Below are 26,843 nucleotides of genomic sequence, written 5' to 3' on the forward strand. Positions count from 1 at the left end.
AAGGCCAAGCCCCTATTAGGCAGCAAGGAGTATATAGTACAATATATACTGCATATGTTGTACAGAAGCAGCATGGCATAATGGATAGAGCACCGGCCTGGGCGTCATGTCTGTTGTGTGATCTTGGGCAAGTAAATTCACTTCTCTGCGCCTCAGTTACCTCATCTGTAAAATGGGGATTGAGACTGCGAGCCCCACGTGGGACAGGGACTGTGTCCAACCCGATTTACTTGTGTCCACCCCAGCGCTTAGGACAGTGCCTGACACACAGTATGCACTTTACAAATGCCACTATTATTATTAGAATTATAAAAATATCTTTCTCCCCAATCCATTTTATTGAGGGGGGAAAAAGACACAGGCACTCGAGCCTTTGATTTCCACTACCATGAAGGCCAACTGTTTTGAATTTTGCAAGAGAGAGGCGTATTTTTTGACCGATTCTAGAAAAAAAAAGTACCTAAGGAAAGATCCTGGCAAGAGTTTGAGGATTTTCTGTGGTGGTAATTCCACCCTTGAATTTTGATTAGTGGCAGAAAACATGTGCAGTAGCCCACAACATGCTGAAGTGACAAATTATACAAGACCATACAGTTTCCATTCTCTCTGAATTGATCCGATTCATCTTTCACATTGTTCTACATAATTGTACACAAGATGCCAGAAAAAAAGGAACTGAAAGGATATTTTGACTTTTCATTCAGCTTGGGTCTTAATACAAGAGTGTCCAAATCCCCAGAAAGTGTGTAAGTGGGAGGGTGGGGGGGAGGGATTTAATTTGAGAAAATAGGAAAAGTTTCAATTCTTCATTTGGAGCCTTAATGAACCAACACATACTTACCTAATGTGTCTTTCAGATTTTTAACCAAGGAGCCTTTCTTTAAACTGTTCTTTCTCTCCACATAATTGGATGGCACGTATCCTGTTCTGTTGGCTGCATTTCTTACCCTCCACCACGTTTTGGAATCATCTAGCAACCACAGCCGTTCATTCTTCTTGATGTCAAGTTCTTGATCTTGCTGAGCAGTGTAATCCCACTTGGCTATAACAATAACTTCTTCTGTCATCTTTCATGGAGTCCCTCTGGCAAGAAAACATAGAAGGTTCTCATTAGATAACTACACGGATGCCTCATCCATTACCTCATTTTAAAAGCTTGAACATTTATAGCCTTTAAATACACTTTTGTAAAGGATTTTCTTCCAGGTTTTATAACTAAATATCTGAAACCTCAAAATGACCTCGAGTTGGCATCATTATCATATTTAGACTATATGAAAGGGCACTTTGTAATAAATTCCATACATTATGCATTGTGTATTTTTCTGTTGCAATATGTTCTTTGTTAGGGTCTTTCCAATAAATATCAACCAAGTTTAATTCATTTAGAGTGTTCATTTCACAAATAGCTTCCACTTTTAAGTTTTACATTGTGCTTCATGTTTTTACCTCTTACATTCTGGCATACTTGAACACTTGTGGTATTTATTAAAGCTCTCTGTGCTAAATGCTGGGGGTAGATACAAGTGAATAAGATCAGACAAAGGGAAGGAAAATAGGTATTTAATCTCTGTTTTACAGATGAGAAATCTGAGGCTGAAGGGGTGATGTGACTTGCCTAAAGTTACACAGCAAGTAAGTGAAGGAGTCAAAGTTAGAACCCTGGTCTTCTGACACCCAGTCCTTTGCTCTTCCCTCTAGAACACACTGCTTCTTTAATTGCTTCTATCACACTGGATCTAAGGTTATTGATTTAAACTTGTAGAAAGCGTAATGCCATTTTGAATATGCAAGACAGTCTACTGTTCCTCAGTAGGTCAAAAGAATTTTTTAATGGTATTTGTTAAGCACTTAATCTGTGCTGGGCACTGTTCTAAGCATTGGGGTAGATAGAGGCTAATAAGGTTGGGCACAGTCCATGTCCCATGTGGGGCTCAGAGTCTCAACACCCATTTTACAGAAGGTAACAGAAGAGGCACAGAGAAGTTAAGTGACGTGTCCAAGGTCACACATCAGACGGGATTAGAACTCAGGTCCTTCTGACTTCCAGTCCATGTTCTTTCACTACACCATGCTGCCTCTAAATCCTGCATAATAATAATGATGTTGTTAAGCGCTTACTATGCGCCAAGCACTGTTCTAAGTGCTGGGGTAGAGACAGGGTAATCAGGTTGTTCCACATATGGATAACAGTCTTCATCCCCATTTTACAGATGAGGTAACTGAGGCACAGAGAAGTTAAGTCACCCCGGGGTCACTCAGCAGGCAAGTGGTGGAGCCAGGTTTAGAACCTGCGTCTTCTGACTCCCAAGCTCTTTCCACTAAGCCACGCTGCATATTAATTAATAATCTGTCCTGGTGTGAGGGTAGCTTGGTGTTTGGCATTTTTGTGATGGTTAACTTGGACAACAATTATGTGCTGCTAAGAAATCAAAAAGGATAAACTTCCTCCAACTTGACCCTGAAAGCCATCATAATACTCCAAAGAAATAGCAAATGAAAACTTCTGGTTCCAGAAGAGAGAAGACAAGGAGGAAAAATTTTCTTATGTACACCCATTTACCTCACTGAGGTGTTCTACAGATTACAAAGAGTAAATCACCTTGAGTTCTCTAAAAGTCCTCTACACTGTGAGAGCCCGTTGTGGGCAGGGATCGTCTCTATTGCTGTATTGTGCTTTCCAGGGGCTTAGTACAGTACTCTGCACACAGTAAGCACTCAGTAAATATGATCGAATTAATGAATAAAAGGCAAGTGTCATAGTTACACCCTCCCCCATATTAAAAATCTCTGTGCCACCATAGCACTTTTTGCATTCACGACCACCCGTTACACTTTGACCATATCGTTTTACATCCTGTACTGTTTAAGCACCTTTTCCTATCTATAGTTTATTATGTACCTGACACCCTCATTAGATTATAAACTCCCGGAGGGAAAGGATTGTGTCTCTGACCTCTTTTGAACTCGCCGAAGTGGTTAGACTTTTGGGCACCTGGTAGATATGAAACATATGCTATTGATTACCAATGACTATTAATGAATTCTAGACTGTGAATTCTAGACTGTGAGCCCGTTGCTGGGTAGGGACCCCTCTCTATATGTTGCCAACTTGTACTTCCCAAGCGCTTAGTACAGTGCTCTGCACATAGCGCTCAATAAATATGATTGAATGAATGAATGAATGAAATAACACTCTCCCCTGTGGTTAGAGAAAAAGACTGCCAGGCTCAGAGAGTCTTAGGTAGAAGTGTGAGGAGAGCTGAGGTAAAACCCACTCCTGTGGTTACACAGAAAGAGTGCCAGGCTCATAGAGTTTTAGAAAGGAGTGAGAGGAGTGCTGAGGTAAAACTTGGCCTAGACTCATCTAGACTGCAAGCTCGTTGTGGGCAGGGAGTGTGTCAGTTATTCCGTACTCTCCCGAGGGCTTAGTCCAGTGCTTTGCACAGAGTAAGCACTCAATAAATATGATTGACTGATGACTAAGCTAGCAGATCAGCTAACAGATCGTTTTGTTCTCTGTCTCCCCGTTCTAGACTGTGAGCCCACTGTTGGGTAGGGACTGTCTTTATATGTTGCCAACTTGTACTTCCCAAGCGCTTAGTACAGTGCTCTACACACAGTAAGTGCTCAATAAATACAATTAATTGATTGATTGATCAGGGAGCCAGGGTCACTCTTTGACCTTGCTCCTTCTCCTTCCCCAGGTTCCTCTGGACCAGCTCGATTTTCGGCACCTTTTTCTGGTGGCTCAACTGTTGCCTCATTGTTGGTTGGGAAATTAGCAAGAAAATCAACCACAGGAAGTGGTGACCGTCTAGCCTAGAGGAAAGAACACGGAACTGGGAGTCAGAGGACCTGGGTTCTAATCCTGGCTCTGTCCCTGGCCTGCTGTATGACCACAGGCAAGTCAAAACTTCCCTGAGCCTCAGTTTGACAGGGTACATACAATGGGGAGTCAATACCTGTTCTCCCCCATAGACTGAGATCTCCGAGTGGGACTGGGGATGTGTCTGATCTGATTCTACTGTATTGTTTGTTGCCGGCAGGGAATGTGTCTACCAACTCTGTTATATTGTACTCACCTGACTAATTAGTACAGTGCTCTGCTCACAGTAAATGCCAACAAATACAATTGATTTACACTTTATAATAATAATAATAATAATAATAATGGCATTTATTAAGTGCTTACTATGTGCAAAGCACAGTTCTAAGCGCTGGGGAGGTTACAAAGTGATCAGGTTGTCCCACGGGGGGCTCACAGTCTTAATCCCCATTTTACAGATGAGGGAACTGAGGCACAGAGAAGTTAAGTGACTTGCCCAAAGTCACACAGCTGACAGTTGGTGGAGCCAGGATTTGAACCCCTGACCTCTGATTCCAAAGCCCGTGCTCTTTCCACTGAGCCACGCACACTTGCACTTAGTAGAGTGCTTGGCACAAAGTGCTTAGCAAATGCCAAAATTATTATTTATTGCGCACCAACTGTGTACAGGGCATTGTACAGAGATCTTACATGAGAGCAACAGAATTGGCAGACATGATCACCACTCGCAGGATCTTAATTTCTACTGAGAGGGACAGACATGAACATAAACAGATAGGAGGGAGAAGGAAAAGTGATCATGCACCTGAGTTTGTGCTTAAATAACAGGGTATGCAGAATAGGTACATAAGCATTAAACGATTCAGTAAGCCCCATGTGGGACAGGGACTCTGTCCATCTGGATTATCTTTTATCTACCCCAGAGCTTAATACAGTGCCTGGCACAAATAAGCGCTTAAGTCACACAATTATTATTATTATTATTATTATTATTGGAAGGGTGGAAGCTTTTCGTGGGCTGGGAGTGGATCACATCTATGCTTTGTATTTTATTAGTGCTGAGTACAGGATACTGCACTTGGAAAGTGTTCAATAAATACTTTTAGGACAACTAACGTGCTAAAAGGGACCTGAACGCTTTTAAGTGGCACTTGCGGGGGGATATGAAATGAGGAGATTAGAAATTAATCTGGGAGAAGACATCATGTCAGAAGGCCTTTAAAGATGGGAAGGGGGAAGGAGTTCTAGAGATGGGGAGGAAGGAAGCAAAAGACAGAAGTAGGAGAAAGGCAGTGAATTAGATGCACGGAGCACAAGGCCTTAGTTTGAGGGATTTTAAGGAGGCAGTCGAGTTTAACACAAAGAATAAGTCTAGGAAACAGGAGATGACTCAGCTTTACCACTGGTTTGCTGGGTGACCTTGGGCAAGCCACTTTGTGTTTGTATTTTCATCTCAAAACTGAGAATGATGGCATCTGCCTCAGAGGGATACTCTGAGGGTAAAATGAGATAATCAGTGTTAGAGTGCTTTGGAAAAATAAAAATCAGCTAACAAATTCAGGGTAATACTGCTTTTACTACTCATGTCTGCATGCAACATTTATATTTTTTGAGAGGGTATTTCCATTTTTGACCATTTGACCAGAATCTGCGTAAGGCATACCAAATGTCCAGCACCAGCGACTGCAGGAATTAGCCTAGGAAGGCAAATAGAATGTTTTTGGAGATATGCATCATTAGTTTAGTATGGAAATAGCCATGGTAGAGGATTGAGACAAAGGCTATTTTAAAAATATTTAGGGAATGTTTTTTATCACCACCATCCTTAGGGAAGGTCAAGATCAACAATCTTAGTTGCCTTTCCCAACTGATCTATGCCGCAAAGGTGAAGGATGATGGGGAGAGGCAGATTTAAAAATGGGTCTCAAATGAAGCTACTATCGTTGCGGCGGGGTGGGGGTAGGGGGTTACTAAGGAAATATAATTTGACCTTGTAAGAGCTGAGTGGGAATACCATTTTCAATACCATTTAAAAGCCTGTACTCACAGTTGCATTAATTTTCACTTAATTTCCTTCTAAAAAATATACATAATGTTTCGGGTTTTTTTCGCTCTTTTTGGCCACTCTTCCTCACTGCCTCAATAGCACTCCATTCATTCTAGCTCCTAATAACTGCACAAAGCCAGTGCCGATTCATAAATATTTAATTTTTAAAGGAGCAGATTTAGGATTTAATTTTCAAAGCCTACTGTTTTTTTTCCTTCTGCTAACGTACAAAAATCTCAACATAATCACCTCTGTATTTCAGAGCAGGTGCAACAAATAAGAAAAGCAGTTTTGTGGGTTCTTTTATCACTAAGATTTTCTTTGGCTATATGAAAGTGTACCACTATCAATAACATTTTGTTGTAATAATAATAATTATAGTATTTATTAAGCTCTTAGTATGTGCCAAGCACTGTTCTAAGCCCTGGGCGGGGTGGGGGGGGGGGGAATACAAGGTAATCAGGGTGTCCCACATTGGGCTCACAGTCTTAATCCCCATTTTACAAATGAGGGAACTGAGGCACAGAGAGGTTAAATGACTTGCCCAAAGTCACACAGTTGACAAATGGCAGAGCCGGGATTAGAACCCATGACCTCTGACTCCCAAGCCCGTGATCTTTTCACTGAGCCATGCTGCTTCTCTAAATTATACATATTATGCTTCTCTAAAATTATACATTTTGTATAATAATAATATAATAATAATAATATTGGTATTTGTTAAGCGCTTACTATGTGCCAAGCACTGTTCTAAGCGCTGGGGTAGGTAGAAGGTAATGAGGTTGTCCCACGTGGGGCTCACAGTCTTCATCTCCATTTTACAGATGAGGGAACTGAGGCCCAGAGAAGTTAAGTGACTTGCCCAAGGTCACACAGCTGACAAGTGGTCGAGCCGGGATTAGAACCCATGACCTCTAACTCCCAAACCCATGCTCTTTCCACTATCCCACACTGCTTCTCAAAGACAGAATATATAGTCAGTGCCTAATCATAACCAGAATATTTAAATTGGATTTTCAGGAAGGTTTCTTTAATCAATCAGTGGTCTATATTGAGTACTTACCGTGTGCAAAGCTCTGATCTAAGTGTTTGGGAGAGTAGTTGTTTCATTCATTTATTGTATACCCAGTGACCAAATTTAAAAAATCATTCAAATAGTGTTGTTATTCTATGTTATTTGTTTAATTATGCATCTGCCTAGAAGCAGGGAATTGAACCAGATGTTCTCTTGATCTCTTCTGGTTCTAAAATTCTTTGATTTTTGGCCCCAAGTCTTTGATGCAAACTACTCTCAGAGTTTTATATGAAGTAACATACCAATTAACTTGGCTACAAAAAGAGGCCTACCAACAGCATTGTGGCAGAAAAATAAAGAGGGCATTCTAATTGTAAACATCTACTGGGATTTCTATGGAATGCTAATTCAAGCATTCAGTGAAATGGAAATTAGAAAAAAATGGTCAACCCCAAAAAAGTTTATACCAGATCTACCTTTGTCTAGTCACCCCCAAATGAACCTATGTGTCAAATTTGCTTTGCACCTTGAAAATGTATTCTCATTCCTGAGGATAGATTCTTTCCAAGCTCTATTTCCTTTAACAAATTCTCAAGCACCTGCACTCACCAAACCAACTTTCACAGGTGCATCAGTCAAGAGATCAGTCAGATCTGTTTTAAAGATAGGTTAAAAAAATAATCTGGCCCCCGTACACCCACAAAATGTTCTTAACGGCCGTAACCCTTCAGAGTTACGCTTTTCTTTTTCTTACTGGGCTTTCACTCATTTCTTTGAACAGTTTTCCTTTTTGAAAACATAAAAGCTGTCTAATCCATACAAAGTTTCATGAGAAATTATGCAAAGTGTGCTAGAAAATATGCTCCGCTGCCTGACTTCTAGAACATGGGTTAATTGAGAAGGGCCATGGATTATTCTAACAAGCTTTTTGCAGGATGACAGGCTATTTATTACCTTCATTCAGCTGTGTGTGTGTTGTGGGGGGGTGCAAGCCAGGCTTTGGAGGGGCTGCCTTTGGGGTTCAAAGACTCTTGAGGGTGAGAGCCCCCAACTAAACCCTCATTTCCCCTAATCCCTCTCCTTTCTGCATCACCTTTGCTCTTGGATCTGTACCCTTAAGCATTTTTCATTCATTCAATGGTATTTATTGAGCACTTACTGTGTGCAGAGCACTGTACTAAGCACTTGGGAAGTACAAGTCAGCAACATATAGTCACCTCACCCTCAGCCCCACAGCACATATTCATTCAAGCATTCAATTGTATTTACTGAGCGCTTACTGTGTGCAGAGCACTATATTAAGTGCTTGGAAAGTACAATTCTGAAACAGAGACAATCCCTACCCAAAAAACAGGCTCACAGTCTAGAAGGGGGGAGACAGACATCAAAACAAGTAATACAGGCATCAATAGCATCAATATAAATGAATAAAAGTATAGAGATATACAAATCATTAGTAAAATAAATACTTCCCAAGCGCTTAGTACAGTGCTCTGAACACAGTAAGCACTCAATAAATATGATTGAATGAATGAATGAATAAACACCACTGCCTGATCTGTGTGAATGGACGAGGTTCTGAAGATGGCTGAGTGACAACCATTCCATACTTTATTCATGTCTAGATTGACCCTTACTGTACTGTTGCATTTAATAATAATAATTGTGGCACTTTTTTAGTGCTCCTACATACCAAACACTCTACTGAACACGAGGGTATACATAATACAATCAGATCAGACACCATCTCTATACCACATGGAGCACACAGTCTAAGATAGTGAGACACTACGCACTGAGTCCCCATTTTACAGATGAGACAAATGAAGCACAGATGTATTAAGGGACTTGTCCAAGGTCACACACAAGTGGCAGAGGTCACGTGCCTGGTCCAATGCCATTTCTCCCTTTCGGTGTGCAATCCGGTCAACATCTCTGCTCTAGAAGTCACCTGTTTTTCATTTCTAATTACTACACACCAGGCTACACCCGCTGGTCTGTCCTGCTTCTTCTGCTCTCTCACATGATGAAGCAAAGCTGTTGACGCCTCAGCTTTTCCACGTCAAAGTGTCATTAACTGTCTTTTGTTGACCTTGTTTACAGCTTCCTGAACAGCCACTGGGTATCAACTTTGCTAACCTCCACACACACACGTTCAGCCAAAATTAAAGTGGGAGAAGCCATATGCTGAAGACCTGCGGCAACTCTATAAACACACTTACTATCCCAGATGGAATTAAATTTTGACATCACCTAGCAGACAAGGAAGCAAAAGGAAAAACACGGCAAGGCACTGCAAACCTCAAACGTGACAACACAGGTAGATTCAGCCTTTTGCTGTGTACTCTCGGGGTAGACACTGGCTCACATGCTCACTGACAGGTGAATTTCCCAGTCGGTGGTGTAGTCTTCAGACACAAAGGAGAAATGTGCACGTACACACACAACAATTTGACATGGCTATAAAATTGATCAACACCAAGTTTCACTTACTACCAAACGCATGATGCAATGCATACCATTATGTTTTAAAACATAAAATAATAATGATGGCATTTGTTAAGCACTTATTATGTGCAAAGCACTATTCTAATGCATGCCTTTTGATCTCAGAATGTATTTTTGTAATTCAGCTACTAGGAAAACTCAGGATTGACAGACCGGAGGAAATGGAGTGAGACATAAATTTGAAATGAAATGGAGTGAGAGATAAATTTGAAATGAATGTTAACAAATGATCTTTCAGAAAGCCATTCACTTTTACCCTTACCCCTACCTTTTCTTCATGGAACACTGAGCTGGTAAAATTAATAAAATCCACCCTGTCCTCTCCATCCAAACTGCCACCCCATTAATCCAAGCACTTATCCTATCCTGCTTGATTAATAATAATGATAATAATAATGATGGCATTTATTAAGCACTTACTATGTGCAAAGCACTGTTCTAATAATAATAATAATAATGATGGCATTTATTAAGTGCTTACTATGTGCAAAGCACTGTTCTAAGCGCTGAGTGCTGGGGTGGTTACATGGTGATCAGGATGTCCCACGGGGGGCTCACAGTCTTCATCCCCATTTTACAGATGAGGTAACTGAGGCACCGAGAAGTGAAGTGACTTGCTCAAAGTCACACAGCTGACAATTGGCACAGCCGGGATTGGAACCCATGACCTCTGACTCCGGAGCCTGTGCTCTTTCCACTGAGCCACACTTATTGCTGTTTCAGCCTCTTTGCTGAGCTCCCTGCCTATGGTCTCTCCCAATTAACTCTGCTGCCCAGATTATTTTTCTACAAAACCATTCAGTCCATGTTTCCCCACTCCTCAAGAAGCTCCAGTGGTTGCCCATCCACCTCTGTATCCAACAGAAACTCCTTACCATAGGCTTTAAAACAATTCAATCAATTTGCCCCCGCCTCCTACCTTACCTCCCTGATTCCCTACTACAACCGTCCCTCTGATGCCACTTTAATTCACGCCTCTAATGCCAACCTCCTCACAATGGATTAATTTTATCTAGTTCACTGCTGACCCCTCTCAGATCCTGCCTCCTCCTTCCCCCTTCATATCCCACAGGGGACCACTCTCCCCACGTTCAAAGCCTTATTAAAAGCACATCTCCTCCAAGAGGCCTTCCCAACTAAGCCTCGATTTCCTCTTCTCTCACCCCCTTCTGCACTGCCTTTGCACTTGGAATTGTAACCCTGTATTCACCCCACCCTCAGCCCCACAGAGCTTATGCACATAACCAGGTTCCCTGCTTTATTGTACTGTTCCACTTGCTCAGTACAGTGCTCTGCACACAGTAAGAGCTCAGTGAATTTGCTTGATTAAGAAAAGAAAGCCATAAGAAGCTTCAAAAAGAAATGTAATTGGAGAGACATACCCTCCTTTTCATAGATGTTGATTCCCTTGATAAGACCTGTGTTGCTTAGTGGAAAGAGCAGGGGCTTTGGAGTCAGAGGTCATGGGTTCAAATCCCGGCTCCGCCACTTGTCAGCTGTGTGACTTTGGGCAAGACACTTCACTTCTCTGGGCCTTAGTTACCTCATCTGTAAAATGGGGATGAAGACTGTGAGTCCCCCGTGGGACAACCTGATCACCTTGTAACCTCCCCAGCGCTAGAACAGTGCTTGGCACATAGTAAGCGCTTAACAAATACCAACATTATTATTATTATTATTGATGCATCTCAAGCACTTAGTACAGTGCCCTGAACACAGTAAGCACTCAATAAATATGACTGAATGAATCTCAACAGACTGGAGAAATCTTTCACATAGGTAAGGGAAACGGGAGGAGGAGGCAAGATAGGGATTTGGGAGGTAAATCCTCAAGTGCTTGAGAAGAGAGTGGCTTAAGGAACTGAGAAGCCCCTGGGACAGGCCATGGAGAGGGGGTGGGAGAGGCACTTACTTCCTCCCTTCCCAGTACCTCCTTGGGTGGGGGTGGGCCGGGGACAGGAGAAGCAGCAGGGCCTAGTTGAAATTGAACACACCTGGGAGTCAGAGGACCTGAGTCCTAATCCAAGCTTGCCTCCTGTGTGGCCTTTCACTTCTCCGTGCCTTAGTGTGGCTAGAGAAGCAGTGTGGCTCAGTGGAAAGAGCACGGGCTTTGGACTCAGAGGTCATGGGTTCAAGTCCCCGCTCCACCAATTGTCAGCTGTGTGACTTTGGGCAAGTCACTTAACTTCTCTGTGCCTCAGTTCCCCCATCTGTAAAATGGGGATTAAGAGTGTGAGCCCCCTATGGGACAACCTGATCACCTTGTAACCTCCCCAGCGCTTAGAACAGTGCTTTGCACATAGTAAGTGCTTAATAAATGCCAACATTTTTATTATTATTATTATTAAAATGTGGATTCAATACCTGGTCTTCCTCCTATTTTGACTGTGAGCCCCATGTGGGACCATGCATCAGCCTCTTCTCTCATCCCCCATCCTCCTGTCTCTCCCCACATCAATCCATACTTCACGCCGCTGACCGGATCATCTTTGTCCAGAAACGCTCTGGGCATGTTACTCCCCTCCTTAAAAATCTCCAGTGGCTACCAATCAACCTACGCATCAGGCAAAAACTCCTCACCCTCGGCTTCTAGGCTCTCCATCACCTCGCCCCTCCTACCTCACCTCCCTTCTCTCCTTCTACAGCCCAGCCTGCACCTTCTGCTCCTCTGCTGCTAATCTCCTCACCATACCTCGTTCTTGCCTGTCCCACCATCGACCCCTGGACCACGTCATCCCCCTGGCCTGGAATGCCCTCCCTCCACACATCCGCTAAGCTAGCTCTCTTCCTCCCTTCAAGGCCCTACTGAGAGCTCACCTCCTCCAGGAGGCCTTCCCAGACTGAGCCCCCTCTTTCCCCTCCCCCCCTACCCCTCCCCACAGCACCTGTATATATGTATATATGTTTGTACGTATTTATTACTCTATTTTATTTGTACATATTTATTCTATTTTATTTTGTTACTATGTTTTGTTTTGTTGTCTGTCTCCCCCTTCTAGACTGTGAGCCTGCTGTTGGGTAGGAACCCTCTCTATATGTTGCCAACTTGTACTTCCCAAGCACTTAGTACAGTGCTCTGCACACAGTAAGCGCTCAATAAATACGATTGAATGAATGAATGTACAATATGATCATCGACTCCAGTATTTAGGACTGTTTTTGGCATACAGTAGGTACTAAATAAATACCGCAATTATTATTATTATCATTACTAGGGCAAAGCTCATTGTGGGCAGGAAAAGTGTCTGTTTATTGTTTTATTCTATTCTCCCCCAAGTACTTGGTATATTGCTCCACACACAGTAAGTACTCCATAAATATGATCGATTGAATGAATGAGTGACAGAAAGCAAAGGGTATTCTCATGCCACACATAGGCTGGGGTACTGGGAAAATTGTAAGAAGAGTGTCGGGACGGGAGGGTGATGGATGAGGGTATATCCCCCATTCTCTGCCTCCTCTCTCAGGCGGCAGATCGCTGTTTTTAGACTGTGAGCCCACTGTTGGGTAGGGACTGTCTCTATATGTTGGCAATTTGTACTTCCCAAGCGCTTAGTACAGTGCTCTGCACATAGTAAGCGCTCAATAAATACAATTGATGATGATGATCACTGGCCTCCCCAGACCAGCAGTCCAGGGAAAAGGCATAGTCAGAACAGAGTAGGCGTGTGAGGGCAGTGAAAAGCATGTGTTGGAATTCTCCACAGCTGAGGCCCTGAAAGAGAGGATGGAAGGGAGGAGAAAGGAAGTAGCCCATTATTTATCCAGATCTTCCTTTGAAATGGAGGATTTTGGCATAATCCCCAAGTTTCTACCCATTAAGTCCCAATCTCACTTAAACATGCTTCTAGACTGTAAGCCCACTGTTGGGTAGGGACCGTCTCTATATGTTGCCAACTTGTACTTCCCAAGCGCTTAGTACAGTGCTCTGCACACAGTAAGTGCTCAATAAATACGATTGATTGATTGATTGATTCTAACCTCTTCACCTTGTGGACCTTTTCTTTCAAAAGCAAAGACGGCTGCAGGGAAAGGGATGGGAAGGGAGAGGAGTGATGAGGTAGTCCCCATTAGTGTGCACATCCACACTGCAGGCAGCTGCCTCCTCTAACCATCAAACATGTTTCCCCATTCTATTCACTGTCTGCTTATTGACCTCTCCCAATCAAAGAATTAAAAAGATTCCTGGGGAGATAAAGAGATAGGTATAGTGGTGGTTAAGTACAGGTGACTAACACCTATTACACTAATCATAACCTCCTTCCAATTCCCTGACCCATACGACTACCTGAGAAGAAGGGACAGGTGGCTGAGGCAGGGAGGACCTTAAGAGAAGCCTTGGCTAGTGGCAAGAAGTGAAGAGTTGCCTAGTGGAAAGAGCATGGGCCTGGGAATCAGAGGACCTGAGTTCTAATCACGGCTCTGCCACTTGTCTGCTGGGTGACCTTGGGCAAGTCACTTAGCTGTCTGTGCCTCAGTTTCCTCAACTGTAAAAGGGGGATTTAATTCCATCTCCCGCTGTGAGCCCCATATGGGACCTGATTATCTTGTACGTACCCCAGCACTTTGTACAGTATTTGGCACAAAGTAAGCACTTAACAAATATCGCAATTATGAAGAGGAGCTTCTGGGAAGGATGGCTCCTCTCCCGGTTTGGTTCTGGGCAAGTGTTGTCTCCATTCCATTATGACTACATTAGTAAAATCCTCTAGACTGTAAGCTCTTTAGGACAGGGGACTTGTCTGTATTGTACTCCTGCAAGTGCTTAATATAGTGGTCTGCACGTAGTAAATGCTCAATAAATACCAGTGATTGATTGATTGAGAGGGGTCTCAATTTTGCCAGCTAACCAAGCCCCCTGTAAATCTGGGGCCTTGGGTTTCAGCGCTTTGAGCCTCTGCATTTATCTGCCCTACCTTCCATTTCTACGAGTTGTATCTTCAGCTATTGTAATTTGCCAAAAAAGAATGCTGTGAAGATACAACTGCACATGGAATAGTGTCCATGAAAAGCTTTAACTATGTAATGGTACAATGTTTTACTCTAATTATATATATACATAATACATACATACATAATTGTCTCAGTTTCCTCCTCAGTAAAATCGAAATTAAACACCTGTTCTCCCTCCTATTTAGCCTGGGAGACCCAGGAGACAAGGAGTGTGTCTGACCTGCTATATCTTTTATCTTATCTACCTCACTGCTTAGTACAATGCTTGGCGTTTTATAGCTATCATTATCATTGTTGCTCTGACAAACAATAGGCTTACACTCAGCAAGAAGAGATCTGGGAGAGATGTGTAGAAAGCACATACATTAATTCTCAATTGAAGCTGACCTTGCTTTTTCGTTAAACTGCATTATTTATTAAGCATTAATTCATTCATTCATTGTCGTATTTATTGAGCACTTACTGTGTGCAGAGCACTGTACTAAGCCTTGGGAAGTACAAGTTAGCAACATATAGTGATGGTCCCTACCCAACAATGGGCTCACAGTCTAGAAGGGGGAGACAGACAACAAAACAAAACATTAATATGCACGCTTAATGAGTTACTCAATATTAATGTATATCATGATATATCAACTGCCATCTTCATATACAAGAGTTTACTAAAGCTTCATTTTTCAATGAAGATTTGGTAACACTAAAATGAAATGTAAAAAATATATTTGTATTGCAAGTGATGAGATTTAGAAGTTTTGAAAAAGCAAATTATTCCAAGCCTGTTATTTTCCTATCTTACTTTGAATCTTGTGGAACAGACTAGAAACAAAGAAATACAAAAAAAAAAATAAACTTCATTCTTTAAAAGCCAAACAGAGTATTTGCATAAAGTGTACATCTGTGAGGGCAGGGATGTGCATCCATTGCATTTCTATAGTCAGTGTCTACTTTATTATGGTGTTTGTTAAGTTTTTACTTTATGCCAGGAGCAGTACTAAGCACTGGGGTAGATACGTTCTCAGCTCCGTGGCATTTATTCATTCAATCGTATTTATTGAGAGCTTACTGTGTGCAGAGCACTGTACTAAGCGCTTGGGAAGTACAAGTTGGCAACATATAGAGTTGGTCCCTAACCCAACAGGGGGCTCACAGTCTAGAAGGGGGAGACAGAGAACAAAACCAAACATATTAACAAAATAAAATAAATAGAATAAATATGTACAAATAGAGTAATAATTTATGTCCATATCTGTAGTTTCCTTCCCAGACTGAGCCCTCTTTTTCCTCTTCTCCTCCCCACCCCCCACCAGCCCTACCTCCTTCCCCTCCCCACAGCACTTGTATATAGTTGTACAGATTTATTACTCTATTTTACTTGTACAGATTTACTATTCTATTTATTTTGCTAATGATGTGCATATAGCTATAATTCTATTTGTTCTGACTGTTTTGACACCTGTCTACATGTTTTGTTTTGTTGTCTGTCTCCCCCTTCTAGGCTGTGAGCCTGTTGTTGGGTAGGGACCATCTCTATATGTTGCCGACTTGTACTTCCCAAGCGCTTAGTACAGTGCTCTGCAAACAGTAAGCGCTCAATAAATATGATTGAATGTATTTATTTATTTATATTAATAATAATAATGGCATTTGTTAAGCACTTACTATGTGCAAAGCACTATTCTAAGCGCTGGGGAGGATACAAGGTGATCAGGTTGTCCCATGTGGTGCTCACAGTCTTAATCCCCATTTTACAGATGAGGTAACTGAGGCACAGAGGAGTGAAGCGACTTGCCCAAAGTCACACAGTTGTCTGTCTTTCCACCTCTAGACTGTAAACTCGTTGTGGACAGGCAATGTGTCTGTTTATTGTTCTCTCCCAAGCATTTATTACAGTGCTCTGCACACAGGAAGTACTCAATACAATTGAATGATTACAAATTAACCAGGTTAGACTAAATCCATGTCTCACATGGGGCTCACAGTCTTAATCCCCATTTTACAGATGAGGTAACTGAGGCACAGAGAAGTGAAATGACCTGCCCGAGGTCATCCAGGTCCTCCTAACTTCCAGGTTCACACTCTATCCATTAAGCTCATACTCTACCCACTACACCACACTGCTTCTGTCTACTGCCATACATACACAATCGTAAATACATTGGATATTGGGGAAATAAACTCATCACAAACGGATGTTTTTGCGATGAAGCCGATATTTTTGGTGTGCCAGAAACAATTTGGTGTGGTTGTTACTGTGGTTCCATGCATTCTATGGGTAGGTAGCAAAACCTGTATGCTACTGATGAGGTTGATTTTTATTCCTTTAAAGGGTGAGACCAGACATGCATTATATGGCCATAGGTATTTAAGAGGGAAATGAAATGGATACAACCTCTGCCCTTTCAGATGTTTAATTCATTAATGAATTAATTTCTACTAATATCCATCTCCCCCTCTAGACCGTAAGTTTGTTGTGGGCAGGGAATACATCTATCAACTCTATTGTATTGTACACTCCCAAGTGCTTAATACAGTGTTCTGCACACAGTAAGCTCTTAATATCAATCAATCATTTTTTATTGAGCGATTTTATTGAGCACTTACTGTGGGCGGAGCACTGTAACTAAGCGCTTCAGAGAGTACAATATCCACAATAAGCTTACAGTCTAGGGAGGAGACAAACATTAATTTAAATAAATATTAAATAATTAATACAGTCTGACACTTGTCTGCTGTGTGACCTTGGGCAAGTCACTTCACTCCTCTGAGCCTCAATTACCTCATCTGCAAAATGGGGATTATGCATGTGAGCCCCATGCGGGACAAGGACTGTGACCAATCCGATTTGTTTGTATTCATCCCGATGCTTATCTATTTATTTTGTTATTGATGTGCATCTAGCTTTGTTTCTATTTATTCTGATGGCTTGACACTTGTCCACATGCTTTGTTTTGTTGTCTGCCTCCCCCTTCTAGACTGTGAGCCCGTTGTTGGGTAGGGACTGTCTCTATATGTTGCCACCTTGTACTTCCCAAGCGCTTAGTACACTGCTTTGCACACAGCAGGCGCTCAATAAATATGATTGAATGAATGAATGAATACAGTGCCTTGCACATAGTAAGTGCTTAACAAATACCACAATTGTTATTATTATTGATTGACTGATTGATTGACGTAGAGAATGCTTTATTTTGTAGCATGTTCGGAGGAAAGGGAGGTGCTGGGAAAATTTCAGATGCTGCAAACAGCCTGAAAACCAATCTCTTCCCTACTGCTCCAAGGTCATGCAAACCGGTGATCACGGTGATGAGGTGGCAGGGACGGTGTTGGTTGAGATGCATAGGCAAAAAAATGTCTAGAACTAGACTGTGGCGGAACAGATCGAAAGGAAGGGGTGAAGGTGTCAAAAAAAGGCACAATTACATACTCGACTGAATGAAAAATGAATAATGGTGGAGGTTAACGTTATTTTGAGCTTTCTACCTTGTGAGGTTCAAGACAGCTGGCATGGGGGAAGATGTAAGCCTCTCTTCACTGCCAAATTAAAATCTAAAAGGCTATTTTTTGCATGCAATATATACAGGAAATTTCATGTACTTGCATTAATAAGTTTCTGCCTCACCTGTTCTAGAGAGATTCTGACAATGGAACAAAGATTTTAATGATTTCAGGTTCCTGGAGTTCTGTAGCAGAGAGCATTTCCAATGTGTGCACTCTTCAAAGACATTTATGTGGCTACAGATTGCTAATGTATTTCAAATTCACCACACCCCAACCTGGATTCCTGAATATAAATGAACTATATGAGTTGCTTCATTTTTAGTAATTATGTTTCCTCTTTATATACATATTACTTTACTCTTATAATAGGGTTGCCGTTTCTTTAGATGACAGTGATTGGGAAGGGGTCCAATGAAATTGCAAAATTATGTGGGGGAAAGCACATGGAATACCTATGAATATTAATCAAAAGCCAATCAATAACAAACACGAAATCTTCCATCTCCACAGAGAAAATGGTACAGGGACTGTGTCCATCCTGATTTGCTTGTATCCACTCCAGTGCTTAGTACAGTGCTTGGCACATAGTAAGTGCTCAACAAATATCACTATTATTATTATTATTATTAAGAGAATTGTATGGAGATTCTAAATCTACCTCACAATGGCAGGCCATGTGGTAATTGAAGTGGTGTGAGAAGCATTGTCGAATACTGAAAAGAGCACATGCCTTGGAGTCAGAGGAGCTGGCTTCTAACACCAACTTTGCCACTTGTCCACTGTGTGACAATGGGTAAATCACTTAACTTCTCCGTGCCTCAGTTACCTCACAGGGATTAAGACTATAAGCTTCACATGAGAGAGGGACTGTGTCCATCCTGATTGGCTTGTCTCTACCCCAGTGTTTGTACAGTGCCTAGCACTTAGAAAGAGTTTAACAAATACTACAAATAAAACTCAAGTATGTTTATCAAAATCCTAAAGATACTTCCTGATATATTTTATGTGCAAGACTGAACTCCTGATCTTCCCTCCCAAACCCTGCCCTCTCCCTGACTTTCCCATCACTGTAGACGGCACTACCATCCTTCCCGTCTCATAAGCCCGCAACCTTGGTGTCATCCTTGACTCCGCTCTCTCATTCCACCCCACACATCCAATCCGTCACCAAAACCTGCCGGTCTCACCTCCACAACATTGCCAAGAAAGATCTGCACTTTCCTCTCCATCCAAACCGCTACATTGCAAGTTCAATCTCTCATCCTATCCTGACTGGATTACTGCATCAGCCTCCTCTCTGATCTCCCATTCTCCTGTCTCTCCCCACTTCAGTCTAAACTTCACTCTGCTGCCCGGATCATCTTTGTGCAGAAACGCTCTGGGCATATTACTCCCCTCCTCAAAAATCTCCAGTGGCTGCCTGTCAACCTACGAATCAAGTCAAAATTCCTCACTATCGGTTTCAAGGCTCTCCATCACCTCGCCTCCTCCTACCTCACCTCCCTTCTCTCCTACAGCCCAGCCGGCACCCTCTGCTCCTCTGCTGCTAACCTCCTGACTGTGCCTCGTTCTCGCCTGTCCCACCATCAACCCCTGGCCCACGTCCTTCCCCTTCCCCTAGCCTGGAATGCCCTCCCTCCACACATCCGCCAAGCTAGCTCTCTTCCTCCCTTCAAAACCCTACTGAGAGCTCACCTCCTCCAAGACGCCTTCCCAGACTGAGCCCCCTTTTCCCTCTCCTCCTCCCCATCCCCCCCACCCTACCTCCTTCCCCCCTCCCACAACACTTGTATATATATATGTACAGATTTACTACTCTATTTAACTTGTACATATTTACTATTCTATTTATTTTGTTAATGGTGTGCATATAGCTTCAATTCTATTTGTTTTGTTGATTTTGACACCTGTCTGCATGTTTTGTTTTGTTGTCTATCTCCCCCTTCTAGACTGTGAGCCCGTTGTTGGGTAGGGACTGTCTCTATATGTTGCCGACTTGTATTTCTCAAGCGCTTAGTACAGTGCCCTGCACACAGTAAGTGCTCAATAAATATGATTGAATGAATGAATGAATGATAATTTGGAGGATATGCCCTTTAATTCTAACGTGTTCACCGCACAGTAATTAAGTGGCCTGAGGATTCCGATACAATTATCAGAATAGTCAAGCTTAAGTAAATTTGATGATGCCCCAGACTACTGAAAGGGCCAAAGGCCCAGAACTGAGAGAGCCTTAAATAATCCTTTTTCCATCACAAAGAATTTTGTAATAAATCAAATTTGGTTCCACTTCTCCTGTGTAACCATCTTGAGAGCATAACAAGGTGCAGAATACAATTCTTGGTGTCTGGAAAACCTACAAATCTGCATATTAGCACCATCAAAAATCCTCGATTCAGGGATAATCAATTAATCAATCATTAGTATTGAGGCACATGTGGTTGCTTCATGGAACCACATGCTTTCTTTGGAAAACTGGAACACAAGGTGGAAACTTCAGCTCCAACTGAATGTCTATAAAACAATTGCGGGATCCAACCTTCTCCAAGCAGAAATATCTGGAACTGGAAAGCAATTCCACAAGCAACGCTTGGGTGCTATACAATGCTTTACATCAAATGGCAAAACCAGATACACAGTCTAGTGTTAAGAGCACGGGCCTGAGTTCTAATCCCAGCTCTGCCACTAGCCTGCTGTGTGACCTTGGGCAAGTCACAACTTCTCTGGGCCTTAGTTTCCTCATTGGTAAAATGGGGGTTAAATCCTACTCCCTTCTACTTAGTCGTATTTACTGAGCGCTTATTATTTGCAGAGCACTGTACTAAGTGCTTGGGAGAGTACAATATAACAACAGACACACTGTGAGCCCATTGTTGGGTAGGGACCGTCTCTATATGTTGCCAACTTGTACTTCCCAAGCACTTAGTACAGTGCTCTGCACACAGTAAGCGCTCAATACGATTGAATAAATGAATGAATTCCCTGCCCACAATGAGCTCACAGTCTTTTCATTCATTCAACTTATTGACTGCTTACTGTGTGCAAAGCACACAAAGTCTTTAGACGGGGAGACAGACAGACAACATAAATTACAGCTTTGTATGTAAGTGTTGTAGGGATAAGGGTGGGGGATAACTAAAGGGATCGAGTCAGGGAGAGGCAGAGGGAGTAGGAGAAGAGGAAAGGAGGGCTTAGTCAGGGAAGGCCTCTCGGAGGAGATGAGTCTTCAATAAGGCTTTGAAGGCGGGGAGAGTTATTGTCTGCTGGATATGAGGAAGGAGGATGCTCCAGGCCAGAGGCAGGACGTGGGCAAGAGGACGGCAGCGAGATAGACAAGATCGAGGTACAGTGAGAAGGTTAGCATTAGCGGAGCGAAGTGTGCAGGCTGGGCTGTAGGAGGAGTGTAGCAAGGTGAGGTAGGAGGGGGCACTGTGAGCCCCATGTGTCACAGGGACTGACACCAACTTGATTATCTTGTATCTACCCCAGCACTTAGGACAGTGCTTGGCTTTTATAAGCGCTCTAAAAACACTCTAATTAAATTAATCACTAATAATCCAACCTTGAAATGCAGTCAATCCACCAGCACTGAAATAAAGATCGAAGCAATGCACACAAAAGCTGAGGGGAAGGGACACCACAAAAAGGAGAACTGAAGAAATATTTTAACAAGAGTCAGCTCTCCTATACCACGGTGATTGTGTTCTTGAACGCTGAGGCACGGAAAACTTGCAGTGGAGAATTCGTGCCTTGACCGACAAAGAGACCATGGGCCAGAAGGGCCCATGAGTCAGAAGGGCCTGGGTTCTAATCCCGACTCTGTCTGCTGTGTGACCTTGGACAAGTCACTTCACTTCCCGGTGCCTCAGTTAGCTCATCTGTAAAATGGGGATGAGTGTGAGCCCCATGTGGGACAGGGACTGTGTCCAACCTCATTATCTAGTATCATCCCCAGAGCTTAGAACGGTGATTGGCACATAGTAAGTGCTTAACAAATGCCATTATTATTATAACTCACAGAGCACAACTGCTTTTTCCAACATCCCATAGCATTTGACCACGACAGATACCTGCTGTCCGGAGATCACCCCTAATTTCCCAGCAGCGTTCTAGTCAACATGCACAGTGAAAATACACCTTATGGAACTGTACAGTGGCATAAAACTCTGGCAATGTGATGGAGTTTATGGATAGGTGGAAGACCATAAGAATAGACAGACCAGCTAAGCATGCTGTGATCAGGAACAGGGGTGACTTTCTTAGTGAAGCAGCTTTGATAAGCCCACAAATCTATGGGGCAGAATTAAAATTGGTGCCAAACACAGTGGGTAGTAAAAATTTCAGCACAGAAAGGGACAAACTTAACAGATACGGTTGGCTGGTTAGCCACTCACAAGTGGCTAAAATGTCACAGTAATCTTTGATTCCAAAGGGCAGTGTGTGTCAGTATTAGAGACACAGCACGGCTTAGAACAGTACTCAGCACAAAGTAAGCGCATAACAAATACTAACATTATTATTATTATTATTGTTCTCCTTACTGGGAGTCATAAAATTAGTATACGCTGACTCTGTACTAGACGGCAAGCTTGTTGTGGACAGGGAATGTGTCTACCGACTCTGTTACATTGCACTTTTCCCAGCACTTAGTACAGTGCTCTGCAAACAGGAAGTGCTTGACTGAATTAGTGTTCCAGTTAGAATTAAAATATTTCATTAGGCAAAGAAAATGTGCCTTTTGTCTGTATCTTATATATTTGGAGAGATGTTTACTACTGTGCTACCCACAGAAAGCTAAGGGTATTTCTCGCTTCGACTTTCAGAAACCTACTCTGGACAAGCACTCCTGAAAATAAAAATGCTGGACTGTGCATTTTAATCAGTACCTCAAATTTGAGAGAAATTATACTCCTTTGGCTCGCAAAAGCCAATGCTCATTTTCACATTTCATTATAAATTAAAATGATTCTTATTAAATACACAAGCTTAATAGCTAACCCAGGCCTCTACTCTTGTTCAAAAGAAATTAAACACTTAAGAGACAAGTACTTAATCAAATAAGCTGTCCTTTGGTCTTTCACTAGAAAGGGAGGTAGAATTTCTGTTCTGAAAGAACAAAATGTCACTAGGACTATAGTTGACAAAGCTGAAGACACATCATGGCATTAAATAAACAAAAGTACACATCAGATTTCCTTCCTTAACTACCTCCTTCTATTTGACCTTAAAAAGCAATGCTCTGGGAGTGACCTTGTTTACTTCCTGGAATAAAGCTTTTTTAGTGACACTTTTACCATATTTTGGAGGGGAAAGAGGAGAAAGCCATCCACCCCAAGAGCACCAAGGCTTTAAATAATATTTTCCATTAGGAAAATCAAGAGGGCAGAAGCAAAATGGGGGAGGAGAAAGGAAGAAGAAAATAAAGGGTACAAATAGTTTCAAGATTTGGTTTAATAATGATGGCATTTGCTAAGCACTTACTTTGTGCAAAGTACTGTTCTAGATGCTGGGGGGGATACAAAGTGATCAGGTTGTCCCACGTGGGGCTGACAATCTTAATCCCAATTTTACAGATGAGGTAACTGAGGCTCAGAGAAGTTAAGTGACTTGCCTAAAGTCACTCAGCTGACAAGTGGCAGAGCCAGGATTAGAACCCATGACCTCTGACTCCCAAACCTGTGCTCTTTCCACTGAGCCACGCTGCTTCTCTGATGACTGTCTCTCAGTGATAACTATCCACATTAACAGGGAATGTGTCCACTAATTCCTCTGTATTTTATCTATCAAGAGCTTAATACAGTGCTCTGCACACAGTAAGCATGCAATGTGAGCCCATTGTTGGGTAGAGACTGTCTCTATATGTTGCCGACTTATACTTCCCAAGCACTTAGTACAGTGCTCTGCACACAGTAAGCGCTCAATAAATACGACTGAATGAATGAATGAACAAATACCATTTATTGACTAACATAACATTTTTCTCCTAGTGGGTCTGGTGATGCTCCTGGGCCTCCAGAGATGATCTCCTTGGCAAGAGATCTAGACTGTAAGCTCCTTGAGGGCAGGGATTGTGTCTACCAATGTTATTGCACTGTACTCTCCATGAAGAATCATGCTCTGCACACAGTAAGTGCTCAATAAATGCCATTGATTATCTTTTGCCAAGGGGAGCAGACCACCAGGACATGCATCCGATGCATTAGTTCTGGCCTAAATATAAAGGTGTTTTGCTGAAAGTAGGCTAGCTTCAGCAGAACAGTAAATTGAACGACTCCAGTATTCCTAATAATCTTTGGGAAGAGAGGTAAATGAACCAGTCAGAGTAGAGGGCTCCATTATAGGAAATTATTTATATCCTCAGGACTAAGACAGTGGCTAAGGGGGACTCTCCATATTGTTTCCTCCACCCTGAATTTTACTGTAACACAGTCCCCCTCCAACGCCTTCCTGCTCCCTAACAAATCACAGTGCTGTGGGCAGACATCATGTCAACCAACTCTATCATATTGTACTTTCCCAACAGCTAAGTACAGGGCTCTGCCCACAGGAAGTGCTCAATGAATACCATTAATAGATTGTTCATCGGGGATTTAGAGAGGCTTCCACTTGGACCTAGTGCCAGTGGCACTTATTGGGGGTAATCCATTAGCAGCTTTCAAAATGCCATGCTCTCACACTAATATAATTTGTGTATAATACATACACCCACTTTCATTTCTCTTCCTCTCCCCATTCCCTCTCTTCCTCTCTCCTATTCTCTCCTCTCACTCTCTTCCTCTCCTAGTCTCTTCCTGCTCTCCTATTCTCTCTCTTTTGTGCTCCATCTCTCTCTTCCTCTCCTATTCTCTCACTCTCTCCCATTCTCTCTCCCTCCCCTATTCTCTCTCTCTTCCCTATTCTCTCTCTCTTCCTCCCCTATTCTCTCTCTCCCTCTGTCACACACACCCCCACACACAAACACACCAGTCTTTTCTGCATCATCCCTGAATATTCTGAATATTGACTTGCTGGATGGGCTGGGTCACCTGATAGGTCAAAGAAGGGGAAAGGAGGAAGAAGAGCAATGGAGAAAGAGGAATCAGGAGTGGGGAAGAGAAAATCAGTCAATCAATCAATAGTATTTATTGCACACTTACTATCTACAGAGCACTGTACTAAGCGCTTGAGAGAGTACAACAGAATTGGCATACATATTCCCTGCCCATAATGAGCTTAGAGTCTAAGGGGGAGACAGACATTAATATGACTAAGTAATTAATTCATAATATACAAAGACATGGACAGAAAAGAATGGCACCTGAGAGGTTGGGGCCTTCAGAACAGCCAGGGAGAGCAGAATGGCAAAGACGGTTCCAGAAAAGCATTAAGTTGCTCAGGAAGCAAAGGCAGGGCAAATTTACTTGGGTTCAGATGGGATATTTTTGCTATTCAAATTCATAGTGGGAGGGATTTTAAAGTAGGTTCAGCTGGGATGGGATGGGGGATGGCAAGAAAGGGAACTCATCTCTCTAGGCTGTAAATTTGCTATGGACAGGGAAAAGGGCCTGCTAATTCCGTTGTATTGTACTCTCCCAAGCACTGAGTACAGTGCTCTGCACATAGTAAGTAATCAATAATACCTTTGTTCCATTGAGGAGGGAAAGGGGAGAGTGAATCTAGCAACAGAAGTCAGTAAAATGGTGACTTACTAACTAGTGCGCAGCTTTTTTTTAATGGTATTCGTTAATCAATCGATCGTATTTATTGAGCGCTTACTGTGTGCAGAGCACTGTACTAAGCGCATGGGAAGTACAAGCTGGCAACATATAGAGACAGTCCCTACCCAACAGTGGGCTCACAGTCTAGAAGACTGTTAAGTGATTACTATCTGTCAAACACTATACTAAGCCTGGCACACAGTACTAGATACAAGCTAATCCTTTTGAACACAGTCCATGTCCCACATGGGAAAGTACTGTACTTTCCCAAGCGCTTAGTACAGTGCTCTGCACACAGTAAACAGTCAATAAATATGACTGACTGACTGAATGGACACAATAAGCACTCAATGAATACTGTTGATTGATTGATTGAAAATGCCAAGTGCAAGGACACATAGTTGACTGGAACAGAGTGGCAGGCCTAGCTATAGTAGGGGAGGCAGGAACAAGGACATGATCCCAGCCTAAACCCCTCTTTTCCTCAGCTCCCCCCCACCAATCGCCCCGACTCACTCCCTTTGCTCCCTCCCTCCCTTCCCCACAGCATTTATGCATATATGTACATATCTATAATTCTATTTATTTACATTAATGTCTGTTTACTTGTTTTGATGTGTATATATATGTAATTCTATTTATGTATATTGATGCTATTGATGCCTGCTTATTTGTTTTGATGTCTGTCTCCCCTCTACTAGACTGTAAGCCTGCTGTGGGCGGGGATTGTCTCTATTGCTGAATTGTACTTTCCAAGCACTTAGTACAGTGCTCTGCATACAGTAAGCACTCACTAATAATAATAATAATAATAATGATAATGATGGTCTTTGTTAAGCACTATTTACCAAGCACTGTTCAAAGCCCTGGGGTAGATACAATGTAATCAGATCGTCCCACAGGGCCCACAGTCTTAATCCCTGTTTTACAGATGAGGTAACTGAAGCCCAGAGAAGTTAAGTGACTTGCCCAAAGTCACACAGCAGACAAGTGGCAGAGCCGGGGTTAGAACCAATGTCCTTCAGACTCTCAGGCTTGAGCTCTCACCACCAGGCCATGCTGCTTCTCTGGTTTTTTGTCAGTATGACTACAACTGCAATGCACCTAGTAAATGAGAGTATTATATAAATGCTTGTAAAGAATAACATTTCTTTCCTCTCCTCAGAGGGATAATGCTTGATTAAACAAAGCTGCTGCTGTCTCCAGAGGAGAATGTGAATGTATTATAATTGTATGACGTTATTAACTGTTATGGTCCGGATATGCCCATTAACAATTGAAGTGTTGTTTGTCAAA

General features: G+C 42.4%; 1 protein-coding gene across 3 annotated transcripts in view; it reads right to left on the minus strand.

Annotated features, from left to right (window-relative positions):
• The window catches only part of NCK2 (NCK adaptor protein 2), a 308,554-nt gene that overhangs the window by 65,127 nt on the left and 216,584 nt on the right, over nucleotides 1–26,843 (minus strand). For all 3 annotated transcript variants that reach the window (XM_038742303.1, XM_038742308.1, XM_038742299.1), the window contains exon 3: nucleotides 842–1,083. In XM_038742303.1, coding sequence (XP_038598231.1) covers nucleotides 842–1,067 — 226 coding nt within the window. In that variant the 5' untranslated portion in view covers nucleotides 1,068–1,083. The remainder of the gene's footprint in view (nucleotides 1–841; nucleotides 1,084–26,843) is intronic.

This window comes from Tachyglossus aculeatus, chromosome 2 (genome assembly GCF_015852505.1).
Source record: "Tachyglossus aculeatus isolate mTacAcu1 chromosome 2, mTacAcu1.pri, whole genome shotgun sequence".
In the NCBI taxonomy this organism is placed as follows: Eukaryota; Metazoa; Chordata; class Mammalia; order Monotremata; family Tachyglossidae; genus Tachyglossus; species Tachyglossus aculeatus.